At 43.7% G+C, this 17609-nt stretch overlaps 1 protein-coding gene across 2 annotated transcripts in view; it reads right to left on the reverse strand.

The window, feature by feature from the left end:
* Nucleotides 1-231: 231 nt before the first annotated feature.
* ryr1b (ryanodine receptor 1b (skeletal)) overlaps nucleotides 232-17609 on the reverse strand; it is a 59301-nt gene continuing 41923 nt past the window's right edge. For both annotated transcript variants that reach the window (XM_035155151.2, XM_035155150.2), the window contains exons 81-105: nucleotides 15607-15706; nucleotides 15241-15320; nucleotides 15051-15127; nucleotides 14864-14937; nucleotides 11575-11655; nucleotides 11255-11343; nucleotides 11049-11177; nucleotides 10854-10958; nucleotides 8038-8119; nucleotides 6645-7954; nucleotides 6480-6556; nucleotides 5863-6040; nucleotides 5683-5769; nucleotides 5205-5477; nucleotides 4975-5105; nucleotides 4425-4467; nucleotides 4206-4339; nucleotides 4060-4120; nucleotides 3830-3976; nucleotides 3607-3741; nucleotides 3360-3516; nucleotides 2515-2579; nucleotides 2294-2394; nucleotides 2069-2120; nucleotides 232-1974 (exon numbers count right to left, since the gene is read on the reverse strand). In XM_035155151.2, coding sequence (XP_035011042.1) covers nucleotides 1879-1974; nucleotides 2069-2120; nucleotides 2294-2394; nucleotides 2515-2579; nucleotides 3360-3516; nucleotides 3607-3741; nucleotides 3830-3976; nucleotides 4060-4120; nucleotides 4206-4339; nucleotides 4425-4467; nucleotides 4975-5105; nucleotides 5205-5477; nucleotides 5683-5769; nucleotides 5863-6040; nucleotides 6480-6556; nucleotides 6645-7954; nucleotides 8038-8119; nucleotides 10854-10958; nucleotides 11049-11177; nucleotides 11255-11343; nucleotides 11575-11655; nucleotides 14864-14937; nucleotides 15051-15127; nucleotides 15241-15320; nucleotides 15607-15706 — 3864 coding nt within the window. In that variant the 3' untranslated portion in view covers nucleotides 232-1878. The remainder of the gene's footprint in view (nucleotides 1975-2068; nucleotides 2121-2293; nucleotides 2395-2514; nucleotides 2580-3359; nucleotides 3517-3606; nucleotides 3742-3829; nucleotides 3977-4059; nucleotides 4121-4205; nucleotides 4340-4424; nucleotides 4468-4974; nucleotides 5106-5204; nucleotides 5478-5682; nucleotides 5770-5862; nucleotides 6041-6479; nucleotides 6557-6644; nucleotides 7955-8037; nucleotides 8120-10853; nucleotides 10959-11048; nucleotides 11178-11254; nucleotides 11344-11574; nucleotides 11656-14863; nucleotides 14938-15050; nucleotides 15128-15240; nucleotides 15321-15606; nucleotides 15707-17609) is intronic.

Below are 17609 nucleotides of genomic sequence, written 5' to 3' on the forward strand. Positions count from 1 at the left end.
AGATCATCTTCTGCATGAGATGGTGAAATCACAATTTAAGTCACATTATCACAGTATTGACATAAAATCAAAGAAAATATCAAAAAGTTTGTTTAAAGTTGTTTACTTTGTGTCGAGTTTTGTTCAGTTAAGCTGCGAAAAATTTTATTTTTCTTTTTTTAAAGAGGAAACAAGAACAAGTATTAACACACACATGCAAATATTGCACATAAATAAGGACGCTGGTTCCAGTTCTCCTTAAAATAATCTGTTTATTCAGTATTGAAACACAGGGTTCAGTCAGAGGACTCTCAGTCAGGTGGAGCGCAGTGATCTGCACTCAGCTCCGTGCCATCCGCTGCCTCTGGGAGCGGCACATGCAGCACTTCAGAGCCGTCAGCGGGCGAGGTGCCGCTCGGCCTCTGACGAAGAAGAGTCGTGACGTCAAGTACAGGATGGAGAGGTTGTGAGTTCGAGTTCTGAACGAGGCGTAGCGATACAGAACCGTCTGAGATCAACGCACCGCACGTGGCTTTTTATTTGATCGAGAAAAAACAACTGATTTGCTGGATTCCCTAAAAATATCTATCATTAAAAACCTAACTAGCGAAAAACAACAAAAAGCTTCTACTCTTCTCTTCTGACTGCAAACTGGGCATCAACTCCTGTGAGAGACCGGTTCTCTTCACCAGTGTTTCACAAACAGGAACGCGCGACACGTTCATGTCCGACACAGTAGCATGGATTCATCAAAGCCCTAAAGAAAAATAAATATGTATCTATGATTTATGTAAAATACGTCTCTTCGTCAAAAGACCTCTAGGCGGCCTCGTCATTACTCAGTTATACAGATGACACGTCGGCCAAAATGTATACATTAAATACATTCATTACTTATTTTAATGCACTGACAACAAAACCTATTTGTGCATAAAGTGTCGTAAAGCAGGCTGTTGGCCAGAAATACAGACGGGCTAAAACGGTCGTCTTCAGAAGGTCTCATCTGCATATAAACAATAAATAAATAACCTTGGCATCCTCGTACGCAGGATGTGTGAGTCGCTATCTTATATGGCACAGAGACACCAGTGGAGATAGGGGGCCACGTACATCCAGGGACCCATCGTAAGACTTCAGAGTGCAAACTGGTTTTCGTCAATACAGCCGATCCCCACCAGTATATGTCACGTATACTCCGTTTCGTGAGTTTGACAGGTCAGTTCAACAAAAGTTTTTTTTCCCCCACACGCCATCGAGATTCTACGTCTAAAACGTCCGCTCGGGATCCGTCAAAGATACGAGTGTGAGCAGCCGAATCGTTTCTTTGCAAAAACGCTCTCAGCGAAAACACCAGAAATCGGAAATGAAAATATCAAACAGCAGCAGCCACGTAGGAAAAAACCTTACAAACAATATAAATACTACACATCCACTCTAGTCTCAAATAAAAGGGTTAAAGCTAAAAATCTAAGCTATCAGGTGGGTAAAGCAGTGACGTTGCTATAGGCACTGTAATGTTTACAGCAGTAGCTACTGAAAGAGCCCGTTGTGTATATATTCTACACAGAAAAAGGCCATGTAGTGTTTTCATAGCGGAATAAAAAGGCCCCTGGCTTGTTGTGTCTTTTTATGCCTGTCTGATATTTTGTGATTCTTCTCAAATCTAAATCCTTCAACATTCTGCTGCAGTTGGTAACATTAGTGCAGTCGAAGTGTGCATAGCTTCAACGGAGGAGAGAAAAATGTGCAGAAAAAGGACAAAACAAAGACATAGACGCGTTTCCTCGCTCTGGACTTCCCTCCTCCTCTTCCTCCTCCTCCTCCTCCTCTTCCTCCTCCTCCTCCTCTTCACCCCTCCTCACGTTTTCTCCGTCAGACGCACATTCAGGACGCGGGACGTTATCCGAGCTGATCCTCATACTGCTTCCGGAAGCAGTCTCCGGCGGGGAAGAAGTCCCAGCATCGCTCCGAGTACATCTTCCACACGTAGGACTCCTGAAACACAGACGACAGAGAAGCTTAAGACGAGAGACACAGACACATAACAACTTCATTATCTCTCTTTACAATCATCTCTATATTCACTGACCTGTCCAGTGTGTTCTGTTTCATCTTTATTGATGAGATACATGAGGAAGAACCTGAAAGAGGAAAAGAACAGACACAAAACAGAACATCAACTTAAAGCTAAACAATAACAGAACAAATATCTGTCACATGTTCATATTAACTTTTGATATTAGGGTGAAAGAGCTGATGCCTATTGATCTGATTTAGGATCAAACCACAATAAACACAGGAATCTGAAACTCACATGTAGTTGGCCAAGTTGTGTTCCTCTAAGGTGTGCGTCTCGAAGCCGTGCGGCGTCGTGTCAAAGTAGTCGCTGCCGATTCCGCAGATGAAGCACTTGGTCTGTGGGGGGGAGAAACACACAGACACTTCACATGAAAACACTTTGCTTCCTTCTTTGCTTGGAGCTGCAGGTTTTCTGTAAAGTTCCCGGTTCCCTCCCTCAGAAACTCATGATCTTACCTCCATGTCCTCTCTGACCTGCTCCTGCTGGTCCCTCAGCTCTCCAAAGGCATCAATGATCAAACCTGAAAAACACACACACACACACACACACACACACACACACACACACACACACACACACACACACACACACACACACACACACACACACACAGTGTTATTAATTACTGGACTGAGGATCAGAGTGATTCACAACAACGTTAGAGTTTGTTGAGGGAGGTAAAGGTCTTGTTTTGTGACAGGTTTTCACAGCAAAATGTACTTTCCCTAAAGTTTCCTTGTTTATTCTCAAATTTTGACCGGTCCGGTTTTCCTAAAGCTTTTTAAAGTCTACAAATCAAGGCTTTTAATCACATGCTGCTTATTGTTTTGATTTTGTCAGCAGTTCATTGTTTTAGTGTGTGTTTGTTTGTGTTGTTGAAGCAAACAGACTAACAGCCACGTTTACAGACATTAACAAAAAACTACAGTCTACAAGTACACTTCCTTTGCACGTTAGGATCTGCAGGACTTTGCAAAGACTTTTTGAAAGAAGAAACTCTTTTGATCTGAACTTGTAATTTAGTTTTGTTTGGCTTCATATGTCTTTTTTGTATTTCCGGGGTTTGTGTTATAATTTGTTTTCGTTTCAACTTTTTCTGCTTTTCTGTTTTACGTCGGGGCCTGAGTTTCATTTATGTTTAGCTGTCACAGTTTTTTGCTTCTGGACGACCTGAGAGCCTTTGTTCCAGCCGACCTGCCACAAAAGACTGTGGGACTGTTCCCTTATTCAATATTCCTCACTGCAGCAACCTGCCGAGCCCGAGCATCAAATTATCCACAATTAAATAATCAGTTCGAACCCTGGATGATGGCCAACAGGATGACGATGACAAAGAAGAAGAAGGTGATGTCAAACACGACTCGGTAGAGCTCATATTCATCTCCAGCCGGGTCCTCGATTTCATCTCCAATACCACCACCAGCACGCACGCCGACATACATGTGGAAGAGGTAGCACTGCAGGAGAGAGGGAGCACAGGGGTCAGCTTCATGTTGTTTGACACATCAGAATAATCACGCCAGGGTTACTGCCCCTCGTCCACTCACTGTCATCATGTCGTCACACTTCATGTCCGGTTCGTCCTCGTCCTCACTCATGTTGTAGAACTTGCGGAAGAAGTTGAAGGCCACCACGGTGTAGAGGTACACCACCACCGCCAGCAGACCCACCGTCATCATCAGCTGCGAGGAGCACACACACACATACGTCACCGGTGACAGATCAATTACAAAATGCGTGACAGATGGGAAAAGGTGGAGCCGTGCAGACCTGTTTGCCGTTGTGAGTGACGGAGGACAGGATCGTGCGCAGGGTTTTCACACCCATGGCGATGTCCAGAAGATGAGCGGCGTAGAAGAAGTTGTTGTAGTGTCCGAGCAGAGACATCAACATGTACCACACCAGGTAGAGGAAGGTCTGCAACACGAATCAGGGCCGTCAGCGACGCCAAACTCCAAACAGACTCTGAATTATACTGAAAAACTGCTTCTTGAACTCACGTTGTCAGTGAACACGACACCAAACTTCCAGATCTGGTACTTGATGTCGATGGACGTGATCCTGCAGAGAGAGGGACACGTTTGTTCTGCTGCATTTGGGACAATAAACCTGTTCATTAAATGACTTGAGATGAAACAGTACATACCAGCTGAACATGGAGGTGTCTGGCTCAGGCTTCTTCTCATGCGTCATGGCGCTGACGTCCAGAGAAGCCAGGTCCATCCCGAGCAGCTCAGCAATCCTCTCTCTGCCGTAGATGTCTCCGTATTTGTCCAGCACCTGGAGACGTCGCACACAGACGTCCATTTACTACCAGATGCAGAAAACATGGTCGACCTCATGAGGCCAAAGCTGAAAAACTCACCTTTCTCTTCACAAACTTGTCCCAGTAGTTGTTGGGGAAGGAGCTGCATGGACAGAGAAACATGGTAAAGAAGTCTAACGCTGTGTATTACATGACATGCATACATATATCTATATTAAACATGACATTAATATGGATATTATTTGATTATTGGTCATTTTGTCCTTGTTTCCATGATCACACATGCAACAGGATTGAAACCAGAGGTCAAGACTTGCCCGCTGGTGTTAGTTAATCATTCAGCTGTGATGGAGGATTATTCATGTAGAACACAAAGAGTGAAGAACTTTCAAGAGTCACCAAACTTTCTGTTTCTTTCAGGGTCATTTGTTTCTTACCTTCACCAAGAGATTATGTTTTTCTCTTAGTTTGTCTGTTCATTTTGTGAACATAATAAAACCTTAAACCTTAAATATAAAACCTTTGTGATCATTATCATTCTCAGTATCTAAAGAGAGAGAGTTTTGATGCTTAAACATTGGCTGATAATTGTCAGTGCTCTGATAAATCCATCCATCTCTCTGATAATGGAGCGGGGGGGGGGGCTTACGGCGTGTTGAGCACCATTCTGTCCCACTGGCCCTTGATGTCGTCCTCCTCTGGCTGCTCGGTGACGTAGAGTCCGTCGAACTCCAGCTTTCTGGCCAGCTCCTTCTCCCTCTTGAAGATAACCAGAGGGACCTGAGAGCATCGAGCGGAAAGGGGACAAATAAACATGAGACCTCCGAGCAGACACCAATAAAAACACAGGTGGGTTCTGGTGGAGCTGTGGCCGCTCACCTTGAGGCAGTTGTAGCCGATGATGCAGAGGATGGAGATGATGGTGTGGACGATACCGAAGAAAGCCATGGACGGTTGCATGTAACCCGATCTCTCCTCCAGGAAGTAGTACATGGGACCTTCTTCCTCGTCATCCTCTCCTCCGTCCTCCACTCCAGATCCGTCTTCCTCCGCACCGGAGCCTTCAAACATGCCAGAGCCCTCAAACAGGCCGGAGCCCTCAAACTGACCAGAGCCCTCATAGTCGCTGGAGCCTGGAGGACTGTCGGACACCTGGGAGGAACAAGGATAGTCCTCAAGTAGATTATATTCATGTGGCATGAAAAGAAACTTCAAAAGAGTGACTTCATGTTGCTGAGGGACTTTGACTTGTTGGGTTATTAACAATTAAATGTATAAAAGGTGAAGTGCCACCTGCTGCAGGTGGAATGTCATCGATACTGGAGGTGTATGTGTGAAAGGCTTTAACTGCACAGACCTTGTAGAAGAGCAGGATGAAATTGAGAGCAAAGGAGATGAACAGGGCCAAGAACCGCAGGTTGTAGAAGTTACGAGAAAGGTAGTTCTGGAAGGAAAGACCCAGAGGAGTGAGTTAAAACCTGTGTTCAGCAACATCAATATGAAAATATGTCAAGAAATGAAATAAAGAAGTACTCACCATGAATTTAATCCTCTGAACCTCCAGCTCATTCCACAGCTCAAAGCCTTGCTCGGCATGTTTCTTCTCCTTCTTCGCCTTGGTCTTCACCACCATTTCCTCCATCTCCTCCTCTGGCTCTGGCGCCTTCACCTCGGGTTCGGGTTCCACCTTCGCTTTCTTCTCTCCATTCTCAGTGCTGGAAGAGACAGAGACATGAAAACATGCTGCGGACCCAGGATCAGCACTTTGTTTCATATTTGAAAAGTTGACGACTCCACGACATATCCAGAACTGAAGCCTGGTCGCTGCCTCAGATCCTCCAGCTGGGCTTTCCCATCATACATCACTCCCACCTCGGGATTCAGTGTCTTGTACAAACATGTGGAGGAGCTGATGATCGAACCCCTGACCTTCTGGTTAGTGGATGACCGGCTGTACCTCCTGAGATACAGCCACCCATGGTATATTCTTGACTACTAGTATGGTCGAAACATTTATAATCTTTTATTAAATCATCACCTTTTTAAGAAATGTCCAATCTCTGAAATGTGTATTTTATACAACACAGCTATGATTCGTCCAAGTTGTTCCTGTATTGTCCTGACGACCTTTAACAGAAGCTGCAGACAACTCACTCTGCTTTCTCAGTCTCTGGAGTCTCTGGTGCAGGTTGGACAACCTCTTCCTCTCCTGGTCCCACCGTAGCCTCCAACTGTTTCAATCACACTCAACAGTTAACTAATGCAGAGCAAACACATCAACGCATTGACAGTCGACAACCACGAGACGGAACATCTCACCAGCTTCCTCTTCAGCAGCGGCGTGCCCTCTGGAGTTGGAGGCTCTTCAGTCGTCGTCTCGCCAAAGTCTCCGAGTCCCCCGGGAGTATTGAAGCCAGGCAGGCGTCCCCCTTCCCTGTCCTCGCCATCATCCTCTTCCTCCTCTCCGCCGACTGCATCTAAGAGTTCCGCCGCTTCATCCGCATCTTGAACATCTCGAGCTCCGGGTTCAGGTGGCAGGTCCCCGTGAACCTCATCCTGCGTTGGATCCGGCATACTGGCCAGGATCTCTGTCACCGTCAGCTTCTTGGCGCCCTCCACTAAGCCTCCGCCGAACAGGACTTTCCATATGAACGTAAAGAAGCCCTTACATATGCTGTAGACGAACATCAGGATTCCCATCACAACAGTGTAAATGAATGTCACCAGGCCGATCACAATCTCCTTCACGGTCATCTTTCGGAGTTTGCGGTAGCGACGCCGCAGGTTACGGAAGGTGAACATGCCGAAGAAGTCAACCACGCTCTTCAGGAAGTCGGCGAAGGCTGAGGTCGACTCCGGAGCTTCGTCTTCTCCATTGCCCTCCTCACCTTCTGCAGACTCTACTTCCTCGCTTGCACCCTCCTCTTCCTCCTCGTCATCTTCCTCCTCTGCACCGTCTCCCTCTGGCTCGGAGATGGACGCAGCGATGTTCATCTCAAAGATGGTGTCCTCACAGAAGTTCACAAACATCTCCATTTTCTCGCTCTCGCCACCCTCATTGACCACGTCAAAGATGAACTGTCGCTTGGACTCTCTGACCTGCGGCATCTCCCACTGGTTGCGGTTCGCCTCGCTGATTTCAAAATAAATGCGCTCAATCTTCCTGCTGGCTCCCATGATCTCAATGCGGCCGAGGTACGGGCGGAAGTAGTTGAGCACGCTGTCCGCCTGCTCCAGGAAGTTCTGCAGGCGAGTGTCGTGAGGTACGTGCTCCGACAGGTTTGTGAGCAGAACAGCGATATTGAAACCGATGTCTTTTGCTGGCTCCTGGAAACGATCAGCAAACTCCTCGAAGTTGATCATCTCGTTCTCGTCGGCCTCTGAGCAGGAGAGGAGGAACTGGATTTCTGAGGGAGAGTATTGCTTCTGGCTGTCCATGGCCTTGGAGAAGTCCTTCTTGGAGATGAGCCCACGCGGGTCAGTGACGTAGTCTCGGAAGGCATCGGACGCCACTATGTCCTTGAGCTTCAGGAACATGTCGAAGAACTTGAGGATCATCTCCACGTTGCTGGAGGACTCCACCAGCATGTCGACCATCTGCCGAGCAATCGTGCCATTCACCACGTTGCCTGGAGAAGCACAAGGCGACGGAGGTGAGGGGAGTTCAAAAGGTTTGTGACTGAAAGAGCAAGCGCGTCATCGGACTTCATACCTTCAAGCAGAGACAGAAGCATCACGACCATGTCTTTCTGCAAATCCAACAGTTCCTTCAACAGCCCAATCTGACTGGAATCCTGCGAAATCGCCCCAAACACAAACAAGACAGTAGAGAAAACAATATTCTTAGGACGTGGACAGACAGTTTAATGTGAGAGCATGTGTGTTTCAGCTCTTGAGACATAAAACGTTGAAGAGACGCTACCTCAGAATGGGCTCTACTCCAGAAATGATCCTGGGTTTGCATTGTTAAATAGAGAATATGCATTTTTAACATGGTAAACAGTAACACTCTATGTGATGGAGAGCAGGACACACTGGAGGACAGGTATAAAATGGGGGGGGTGCTAGACAGCTCTGCCTTTTCCCCTTTATCAGGAAAAGTGTCTGCAGCACAGGAGCGATGAAGACATAGAGGTATTGGGAGACGCTGATCTTAGCGCTCCTGAAGACCTGCACCAGCAGATAACAAGAGAATAAAATGGTTGTCAGGCTGGTGGAGATCTAGAGGAAACGGGACGTCAGCACAGGCAAGCGTCACGAGCCGGAGGGAAGTCACAGAGGAAACTTTCAAAAGAAACAGCGAAACATAAACAACAAGCTGCTGAATGAACAAAGGCAAAGCGAGATGTTTAAATCAATCAATCAATCAATAAGCTTTTGAATGGACTCTTCATAGAACACGGTCTAGAAGTTAAAATACATTATTATATATTAGTTTTGAAATAAAACCAAAAAATGTCAAAGTTTCTAGCGTGTTAGAGCCATATTGAAGAATTTTTTTTAGGATTTTGAGAATGTCTCATTAACTTTAATGAGAAAAAGGCTCAAATCCTATTACGACAATAAAGAAAACAGTATTTTAGGAAATAAGCAGCAAGGAGAACACATGCTCGCCTTCGGGATCCAAAAATCCTGAATCAATGTGATTGTTTCTTGAGAAAATATTTAAAAAACCCCAATAAACATGACGTAGATGTGACAAAACAAAAGCTTCACAGTCGAACTTCCAAACATTTCTCCTCCACAAAAGAGACAAGTTTCTCAGAAGTGCAGAAGCATTTAGTTATTTATTAAACTTGTGCTTAAATATAACTTAACAGGAGAATCCAACTTCCTCATTTTAATGCAGGCGACTGGTAAAACCACACAAAGCCTAAAATATCTACTGTATTCTTGTAATCTCAGATTTTCTTTCCTGGTAATGGCCCAAATACTCTCACAAATTCCTGAAGCATATTTATACTTGATTAATATGTTGAATCCGTCTGAACATGCAGTGTTTCTACCTGCTGTACACTTTAACTACTCTAACTGAATACATGGCTTGTTAGAAAAAACAAAAAACGTGAAAAGCTGGTGAACCTGGCGAATGCAAAGGAGAAGCCGTGAGTTGCTGCAGATGAGATACACAAAGGGAAGGAGAGCGGGAGATGAAGCCGGTTGTGGATTAAACAACACGGTGAAGCGTGAGCCCCTCGGGAGAAAAGCATGGTGGGATATCAAATGGGATGATAATCGCAGAGAGACACAGAATCTTACGCCGTTTCGTTGTCCAGGGTCGGGGTGCATCTAACGGGGGTTACACACCAGAATAAAAATGTCATCAACAACATTTTTACTTCATTTTTGTATTTAATGGAAAATATTTCTTTCATTATAAAGAACTGCAACTGCTGTCGTCTCCCCACATCTTCAAAATTATAATTATCAGACCAACACCTGATTACAAATAGATAAAAGATATTTTATCCATTAAAACAGGTCGGAGTGGTTTTAATGTTGTGGCTGATTTGTGATAAATCAGAGCATATTTTAAAGTAAATAGTAATAAATGATAAAAATAATGAATAACAAATCATTTGTAAACTAATATGACCACAACTCATCTTAAAAAGTAAAAGTTCTTCTTTCTTTTTTTAAAAAGAGATCCCATCAAAAACATATTACAAGATATAAAAATACAAAAATGTCTTCTTTTTTTTTAACAGCAGCATCAGTAGCAAACATCACACACAGTTAGAGCAGGAGGAAACACTGTTAGGTCAAACAGGTCACAGACACACAAAGCAAACGCACAATCAAACCTCAGCGCTGGTCAGTACGAAGGGAGACGATATTCAAATTAATTAGGTGAGTAGGATTAGTGATTTTATACAGAATCTGAAGGTGTCAAATAATATAAAAATAGAATCAAAGGAAGAAAAATGAAGACTGATCGTTTTCAGACGGACTAAGTTTTTTAATCAGACTGTTTCCGCCGTCTTTACTGGAGTTAGACGCTCGTGCAGAAAGTCAAGAACCTTTTAGGACCTTTAACAGAACTGTGTCAATGAATTATTACTATCATAATTGCATTTAAATAGTTTGAGCCAATATTGTGTAATTTCTAATATTATATGGATTTAAGCCAACAAGTACAATGTTGTGTAAATACGTAAACTTATACATGTACATATACACATCATGTAAAATATCTCAGTAAAGAGGCAGAAACAATCTGACAGAGGAAAGAGGAAGAAAGCTGGTTAAACTAAAAAAAGAAGTAAACAAAAACAACAGTTTAATTGAAAAGAAGACAAAGAATAATCAAATAAATACATACTTTACTCTGCAGGAACCATGAGAGAGACAGTTCACAAGATTAGTCAAAACTCAACGTGGAAACGTGAATAAAAAATTTTTTTTTTAAAAATGTGTTTTATAATTCACAGAGAATTATAGATTCTACAAAGACGATCCCAGAAATGAAATAACGTAAATGCACAGGGACATAAATACTAAGTGTGCGTTTGTCAGGATGTTTCTCACCTGAGCAAGTTTCATCATCATGTGAGCGAAGACGTGCAGGAAGCCGACGACAGCGTCCCACAACCTGCTGTGGGCCAGTGACTGCTGGTTTCCAGTACAGGGACCCTGATGGTGACGAGAGGTGGAAAGTTAGAGCTGTGGGAGATAATAGTGTCTTTGTTTCCCTGCACACGAGCTGAGGTGTGACCTTCTTACCTGGATGTACTCAGTCAAGCTGTTGAAGACCTGCTTGGCCACAGTCATGGCTTTGGAGAAGTTCCTCTTGCCAGGCTCATCCATGATGTCTTTCCCTGAGTAGTACCAGTAGAAGTCGCTGATGGACTCCTGCAGACAGAAAGAGGAAGTTAATGTATAACGTTGAGGAACCTGGAGTTAGTGTTGATTCAGTGTGAGACAGGGACCTGCAGTCGCAGCAGGTAGTCCACAGTGCAGATGATGATGTTGATGGTGGTGGTGCTGCCTGTCTGAGTTCTCAGGTAATTCTGAAAATCTGATCACAGAAAACAAGATTGAAAAATATAGTTTTCAACAATTCAAATAGTATAAATACTTCAAATCTACTAAACAAAATAAAGGGAGAATGTCCCAACACAGTCAAACGTCTACTTATCAACTCAGGTAGAGGATAATAAATCAGTGGTTCATTGCCTTTGTCTCTGCTGGACGTTAAACCATCCTGATGTGCAGAGAAGAGACAGTCCCCCCCCCCCCAGTGACTCACCGTTATTGTGACCCTCGCAGAGAAGCTGCAGGAAGCGGAAGAGGTCACATGTAAACTCATCGTCTGCCATCACTTTCTCATCTGGACAGAGGAAGGAGAAGAAATGCAAATGAGTCTGTGCAAAAAATGAAAAGTTTTTATTTTCCGTTAGAAAACACAGTTACAATGGAAACCAGCACAGAGGATTAGGTGTGTTAAAGGAAAACACCAGTGAACAAAGCTACTCTGCTGCTGTTTCACTTTTTTAAATGTTCTCCTGAATCACTTTGCTCATCAGTCTTAACACTGTCTTCTTATCACAGACAGATAGAGAGATAACCCCCTGTTTATAGGTGTAGTATATAAAAAAAGATATGTGTCCTAGCTCCTTGCATTAAAAACTTTTTATTGATTTTTATTTATTCACGGAAAGGAACAGGAAGGTCAAAGCAATAAAATAACACACTGGTTAGAAAATCCATCTTAACAAGTCATTAAAGCTGTTTTAGGTCCAATCAGATTTGTGGCCATTAAACTAAATAATTGTGCTTTTCAGAGACAACAAGTTAAACGTATTTTTCCCATTGAAATGCATAACCATGACAACATGGAATATTTCATTGAAAAAAATAAGTTAAAAGTATTTTCATCTCAACGTTTTATCGTGTTTTTAAAAAATAAATCTAAGTCTGAATCAGACTTGTTAAGAAGGATTAAATGTTATTTTAATATTAGACTAATGAATCTGTGTTAATTAAAATCAACACTGGTGAAATGGTGATAAATGAATTTTAATTGAACACTGCAAACTGCTCCAGTGAAGTGAAACGTGTAGTAGTAAATATTAAGCAAATATTCTGAACAAAAATCGTATCGACCAGTGAGTGGTACATTGTTTGGGGCACATGTATGTAGTATGTTCTGCGCTATGCGTGTGTCTGTGAAGAAGCGTGAAACAAAAACAGTGAACGTGTTACATCACCTCAGACTTTGTCTTCTTTCATTTGAACATGTTAGTTAAAAAACAAAGAGTCTCTGTCCGTGTGTCAACAGGAGCCGGACGGGACTCCAGGCTTCTTTCCTCTGGCTCCCCCCCACAAAACCTTACCACTGTTTGTTTCTCCAAATACTTTTTGAAAACAGGTCACATCACATTTAAAAATACACGGATAAATGAAGAGACAGTTCACGAGTGGACTAACAGATATGTACGTACACAGAATAACACAGAGGACACGAGTGTGACGCTGAGCACAGAGACAAGGTGAAGACACACAGACATGCAGGACAGATCTACTGAACTCTGCAAACTCCAGTGAGCTGAGAGAATGGGAGATAAATAAAAACACACACTGACGTATGTCGGATGTTGGAAAATGCAGATTGTGTGAGTTAGAGCCTGTAGTTGTCAGAGTGGAGCTAAAGAATGACAGCTCGGCTTTTTACGTGTGTTTTCACTTAAATATTTATAATCCCATTCATCACAAAATACACATTTTACAGATTTCTATGAACATGCCTTCAAAAGCGCCTTCGGGTCGGGACAAGTTCCAAAAAAACAACTCGTGTTTCTCAAAAATGCACAAACATGCTCAGAAGTAACGACAAAAAGAGTCGGGGCTGGAATGTGTAACCATAGAGACGAAGGTTAAATGATATCCAACATATCTGTAGGAAGCAAAGGGCCACATACAACAGAGTCAACTGGTTATTATGGGAGCAAAAGACAAGACTACAGGGCATGAGTGAGTGCATCACTTTGCACGACTACATCTCACATTACGGAAAATGTGACCCCCGTCCACACCTCGTATTTACATCTGTCCTGAGGGATCTGATCAAGAGGTCGGGGCTGAGTTCAGATCTGAACCCACCCAGAGTCAGGACGCATCTTAATGTGAGGGGTCAACAGACAAACTTACACTGTCCACTTGTGATGGTTGAAACCTGGTTTGAACAACGACTGTTCACATGGACACCGATATTTAGATTTTAACCCAAAGACAATACTCTGAATATACTTTCATACTTAAGGAATAATCAAATTAATACATGTGGAGTATTCGGTCCTTAGTCACATTATGTGGACACATCTCCATCGCATTATAACATCCTGTTGGTGTTTCCACAGTTTTCTGCAACATCAACATGAAGCAGTTTGATTTAACTGCTTGACGATGATGTAAAAAGATGGAAAATAGGACAGAGTTGTAGTTTGTAGTTGTAGGAGCATCGTGCATTAAACTACTAGGTCTCAAGACGCATTGAGATTTGTATGCAGTGGCTTTAAACAGATATTGTAGTGGGTGAAGCAACTGGGGGCTTTAATAGGGCTTTATTGGACCGGAGGGAGAGTCTAGTTGGGAAAGGGGACAGGGGACGGACAGAGAATGGGGGGACGACACGCAGCAAAGGGGCCACAGGCTGGAATCGAACCCGGGCTCAGAGATTTTTCCTACTGCAATTCATTTCAGACATTTGAAGGACACAGGGTCGGCGCAGCTCTACTTGTGAGAGAGGAAGAGTTACCGCCTTGGCATTGACTGCGTTGTCAGAGTTACAGTAGATCTGTGATGAAAACACTCAAGGACAAAAGTCTAACTTTACAATCACTTCCCGAGGGAAAGAGGGGCAGAGACGCAATGTGTGAGTGTAACTTCAGCAGCATGTGCATCGACGCCTGGCTTCTTTTATACGATGTAACACAAGAGGAAGTGACTGTAAAGTCAGATTTCACTGGTTCCTTGAGTGTGAAATGAAATGCATATTAAGTCCACAGCAAGGAGAAGACTAGTGAGGTGATGACTGAGAGCGAAGAGAGACAGAGGGAGGAGGAGGAGGAGGAGGAGGAGGAGGAGGAGGAGGAGGAGGAGGGAGAGAAGGTTTAACAGCAGAGTTTCATTTACCACGTTCTAGCTTCTTATCTGAGAACCGCGAGAGCAGCAAATAGATGAGTGGGGACGACGTGGGGGGGGGTAAATGAAATGGGCAAAGTGAACGAGGTGTGGGGGAGAGAGAGAGAGAGAGAGAGACAAAGAGAGTGAGTCCAAACATCTCATGGCTGTCAGTGGACGATCAACAGTTTCAAACATCAGTCAAAATGCTGCCGCGGCTCTAAACACTCGACACACACAACATACCTGCAACCAGGCACACACAGGCACATACAGACACACAGAGACACACACAGGCACACACAGACACACACAATAACACAATAACACACTACACAATACAACTACAAAATCAAGTGAAGTGTGTGTGTGTGTAAATGTGTGTGTGACAGTAGGAAGCTGTCCGTCATACTCACTGGTGCCTTCCTCTGAAACCATCCCAAGTCCTTCAGCCTTGTTTTGTCTCTCAAACGCATTCAGATCCAAAACGCTGTCAACACCAAACACTCACAGTCACTTTAACGATCTCTACTTCCAGTTTAAACAAGACTTGTAAGTAATTCAAACTCAGGAAAGGTGAAAAACTGTGAGTTCATCACGAACCTGCAGGTCTGCATCAGAGCCTGAACGCTCAGGAAGAATCCCACGTCCTTTTTATCCTTCAGATAATCCAGCATCCTCTGCACACAGACGGAAAAAGATTTAGGATCATCAGTCGCACTGGGGTTGGACTGTGAGACGTAGAAATATAACTGCCTAGAAAGTGAGCACACATCTGATAGACTGCGTTTACCTGCTGTACGTCACTGTTGCCTCCATTGAGGATGGAGATTCCCAGTTTGAGAGTAGAGGAAACCATGGCTCCAGGTTCGCCTGAAACAAGTGCAGACTTTTAATTTAACAGACATGGATCATCTCCACCATCACAAATGATATTTTAGCAATGCATGTCAAATCTGTGTCACCCTTGGTATCTGTGGTGATCAGATCCTACCTCCTGCTCCACATGCAAATACACACATGCATCATTTCTCTTCATAAAGACCGAACAATGTTGTTTTTAGCCGGTATGAGTCTGATCTGTCTGCCAGTGTGTGTGTGTGTGTGTGTGTGTGTGTGTGTGTGTGTGTGTGTGTGTGGTGGTGGGGTTAGCAGCTACCTTTGCAGGCACTGATCATCTGCAGCACCATCTCCGCAGCCCCACGGTTGTGTAGACGGGACTGCTGGTACAGAAGCCTCTGTTTCTCCGTCTCCTTTTCCTGTGGAGGAGAGCAAGAGGGACACGGCTGTAACCCTGCAAACAGTCTGCACTGCCCCCCACACTCTCACACACACACACACACACACACATACTCAGACACACACATGTGTACGGACGCACACAGTCTCTTCCATTGGAACACGACGTGGATTAGTGGTGATCGTTATTCCAGCGGTCGACGTCTTCTCGAGGCAGCAAACATTCGATAGCAGCAAACATTTATTTCCCAGAGGACGACACACACGTCACACACGACACACACGTCACACACGACACACACGTCACACACGTCACACACGTCACACACTCTTCTGACGAAGAACCGTAGTTTTCTGAGCAACACTTACAGCATGCGACTGCTTACAACAGAACCACATAGTGACGAGCTGCAGTCACGCTGCCTGCAACAGTGTCGTGTGGCTCCTGTCTGAGGGAAATGCATTTACTTTAATTCACTTTGCATATTCTTTAATTTAAGAGTTTAAGAGTTGATTTACTCCTGTGAAGTCGCTGTAAGATTATAATTTTGTATTTACTTTAAGCCAAATATCAATGTGGGGATATTGACAATTAAAGTTCTACATTTGCTATGTGACTTGAAAAGAATTACACTTTCTAGAAAACTTTTTCCAGTTTGAACAACTTTAACAAAATGTAATATTATTTATCGTGTTTATTAAGATATTGTTTACTTTTTGTTAATATACAATATGATATGAAGATTTTAAATTATTAAAACAGTTAAACTGTGTGGTGTAAAACTACGTTGTACTAAATACAATATGCTAATTAACTGCTGTGCAACTTATTTCCTTTGTTTCAGTTGTCGTAGTAAAAGTGATACGAGCGGTCATCCTGTTGACAAAAGAGGTTAGAAGTCACCCACCCACTGCACACCATGCACAGAGCCCCCCCCCCCACAGCCACCCACAACTGGTCTACCCCTCCCTCCGCCCCTCCCCTCCCCAATCAGCCTGATTGTGTTTTAAAAAAGTTACGGAGCAGCTTCTTCTCTGGTCGCAGTCTTCGGGATGAGTGGGAAAAAATGAGAGTTGCGTGTGAGTTTGTCTGGATGAATGTGTGTGTGTGTGTGATCGTATGCTTGCATGAGTGTGTGTTTGTGGTGGGGGACGGTGCATGTACGGCTGACTGTGCAGGCTTTTACTGTTCGTGAGCACAGAGAGGGAGACTTGTTCTCCGATTCAAAGTAAAGACAAACAAAAGTCAGTTACTTGTCAGTTGTTATCAGGCGAATACAGTGAAACGCGGCCCGATTAGCAAGGTGAGTACAGGAGGGGGGTGTAAGTCAAGGAAGGGGGGGTGCAGGTCCGATCACAGATGCATTAGGTCAGCACAAGAGAGCTGGTTCTACTGTTAAAGAAACCCCGATTATCAAAGTTTCCCAAAGTATAGCTTTCTCAGTTCGGTCTTGGGTGGCAGCATCACATTTCTGTGCAAAAAAAAAAAAAAGAAATAGTAATAATCTTCAATTGGTTATAAAAAATAAAAACACCAAACTCCCTGGAGAGATTCCTGCCGTGCAGACGGGTGATGCTGCCCTCCAGGAAAAAGCCGTGGATCTATAGCTGCAACATCACAGTGTCCAAACCTGGACTTTGAGCAAAACAAACCATTTAGATCTTCATTCAAATAACTAATCAGACTAAGGAGTTGATTTACTACTGAGCTCTCACTCCATATTTAATGTCTGGCTGCATAAATGCTTCATGATAGTTAAGAAACACAGCTAAAAAAGTAATGTTTGGATGTTTGAACATGTTTTTGGACAAATAACTGCTGCGATAATATATTTTACTTTTGAAAACTCTTAAGAACTGTAAAGATGCTCGGGGGGGAAGCCTCCCTCTGCTCATATCTCCACATGTTAAAGAAAGCGAAAC

The sequence above is a fragment of the Hippoglossus stenolepis genome, chromosome 4 (assembly GCF_022539355.2).
Source record: "Hippoglossus stenolepis isolate QCI-W04-F060 chromosome 4, HSTE1.2, whole genome shotgun sequence".
Lineage (NCBI taxonomy): Eukaryota > Metazoa > Chordata > Actinopteri > Pleuronectiformes > Pleuronectidae > Hippoglossus > Hippoglossus stenolepis.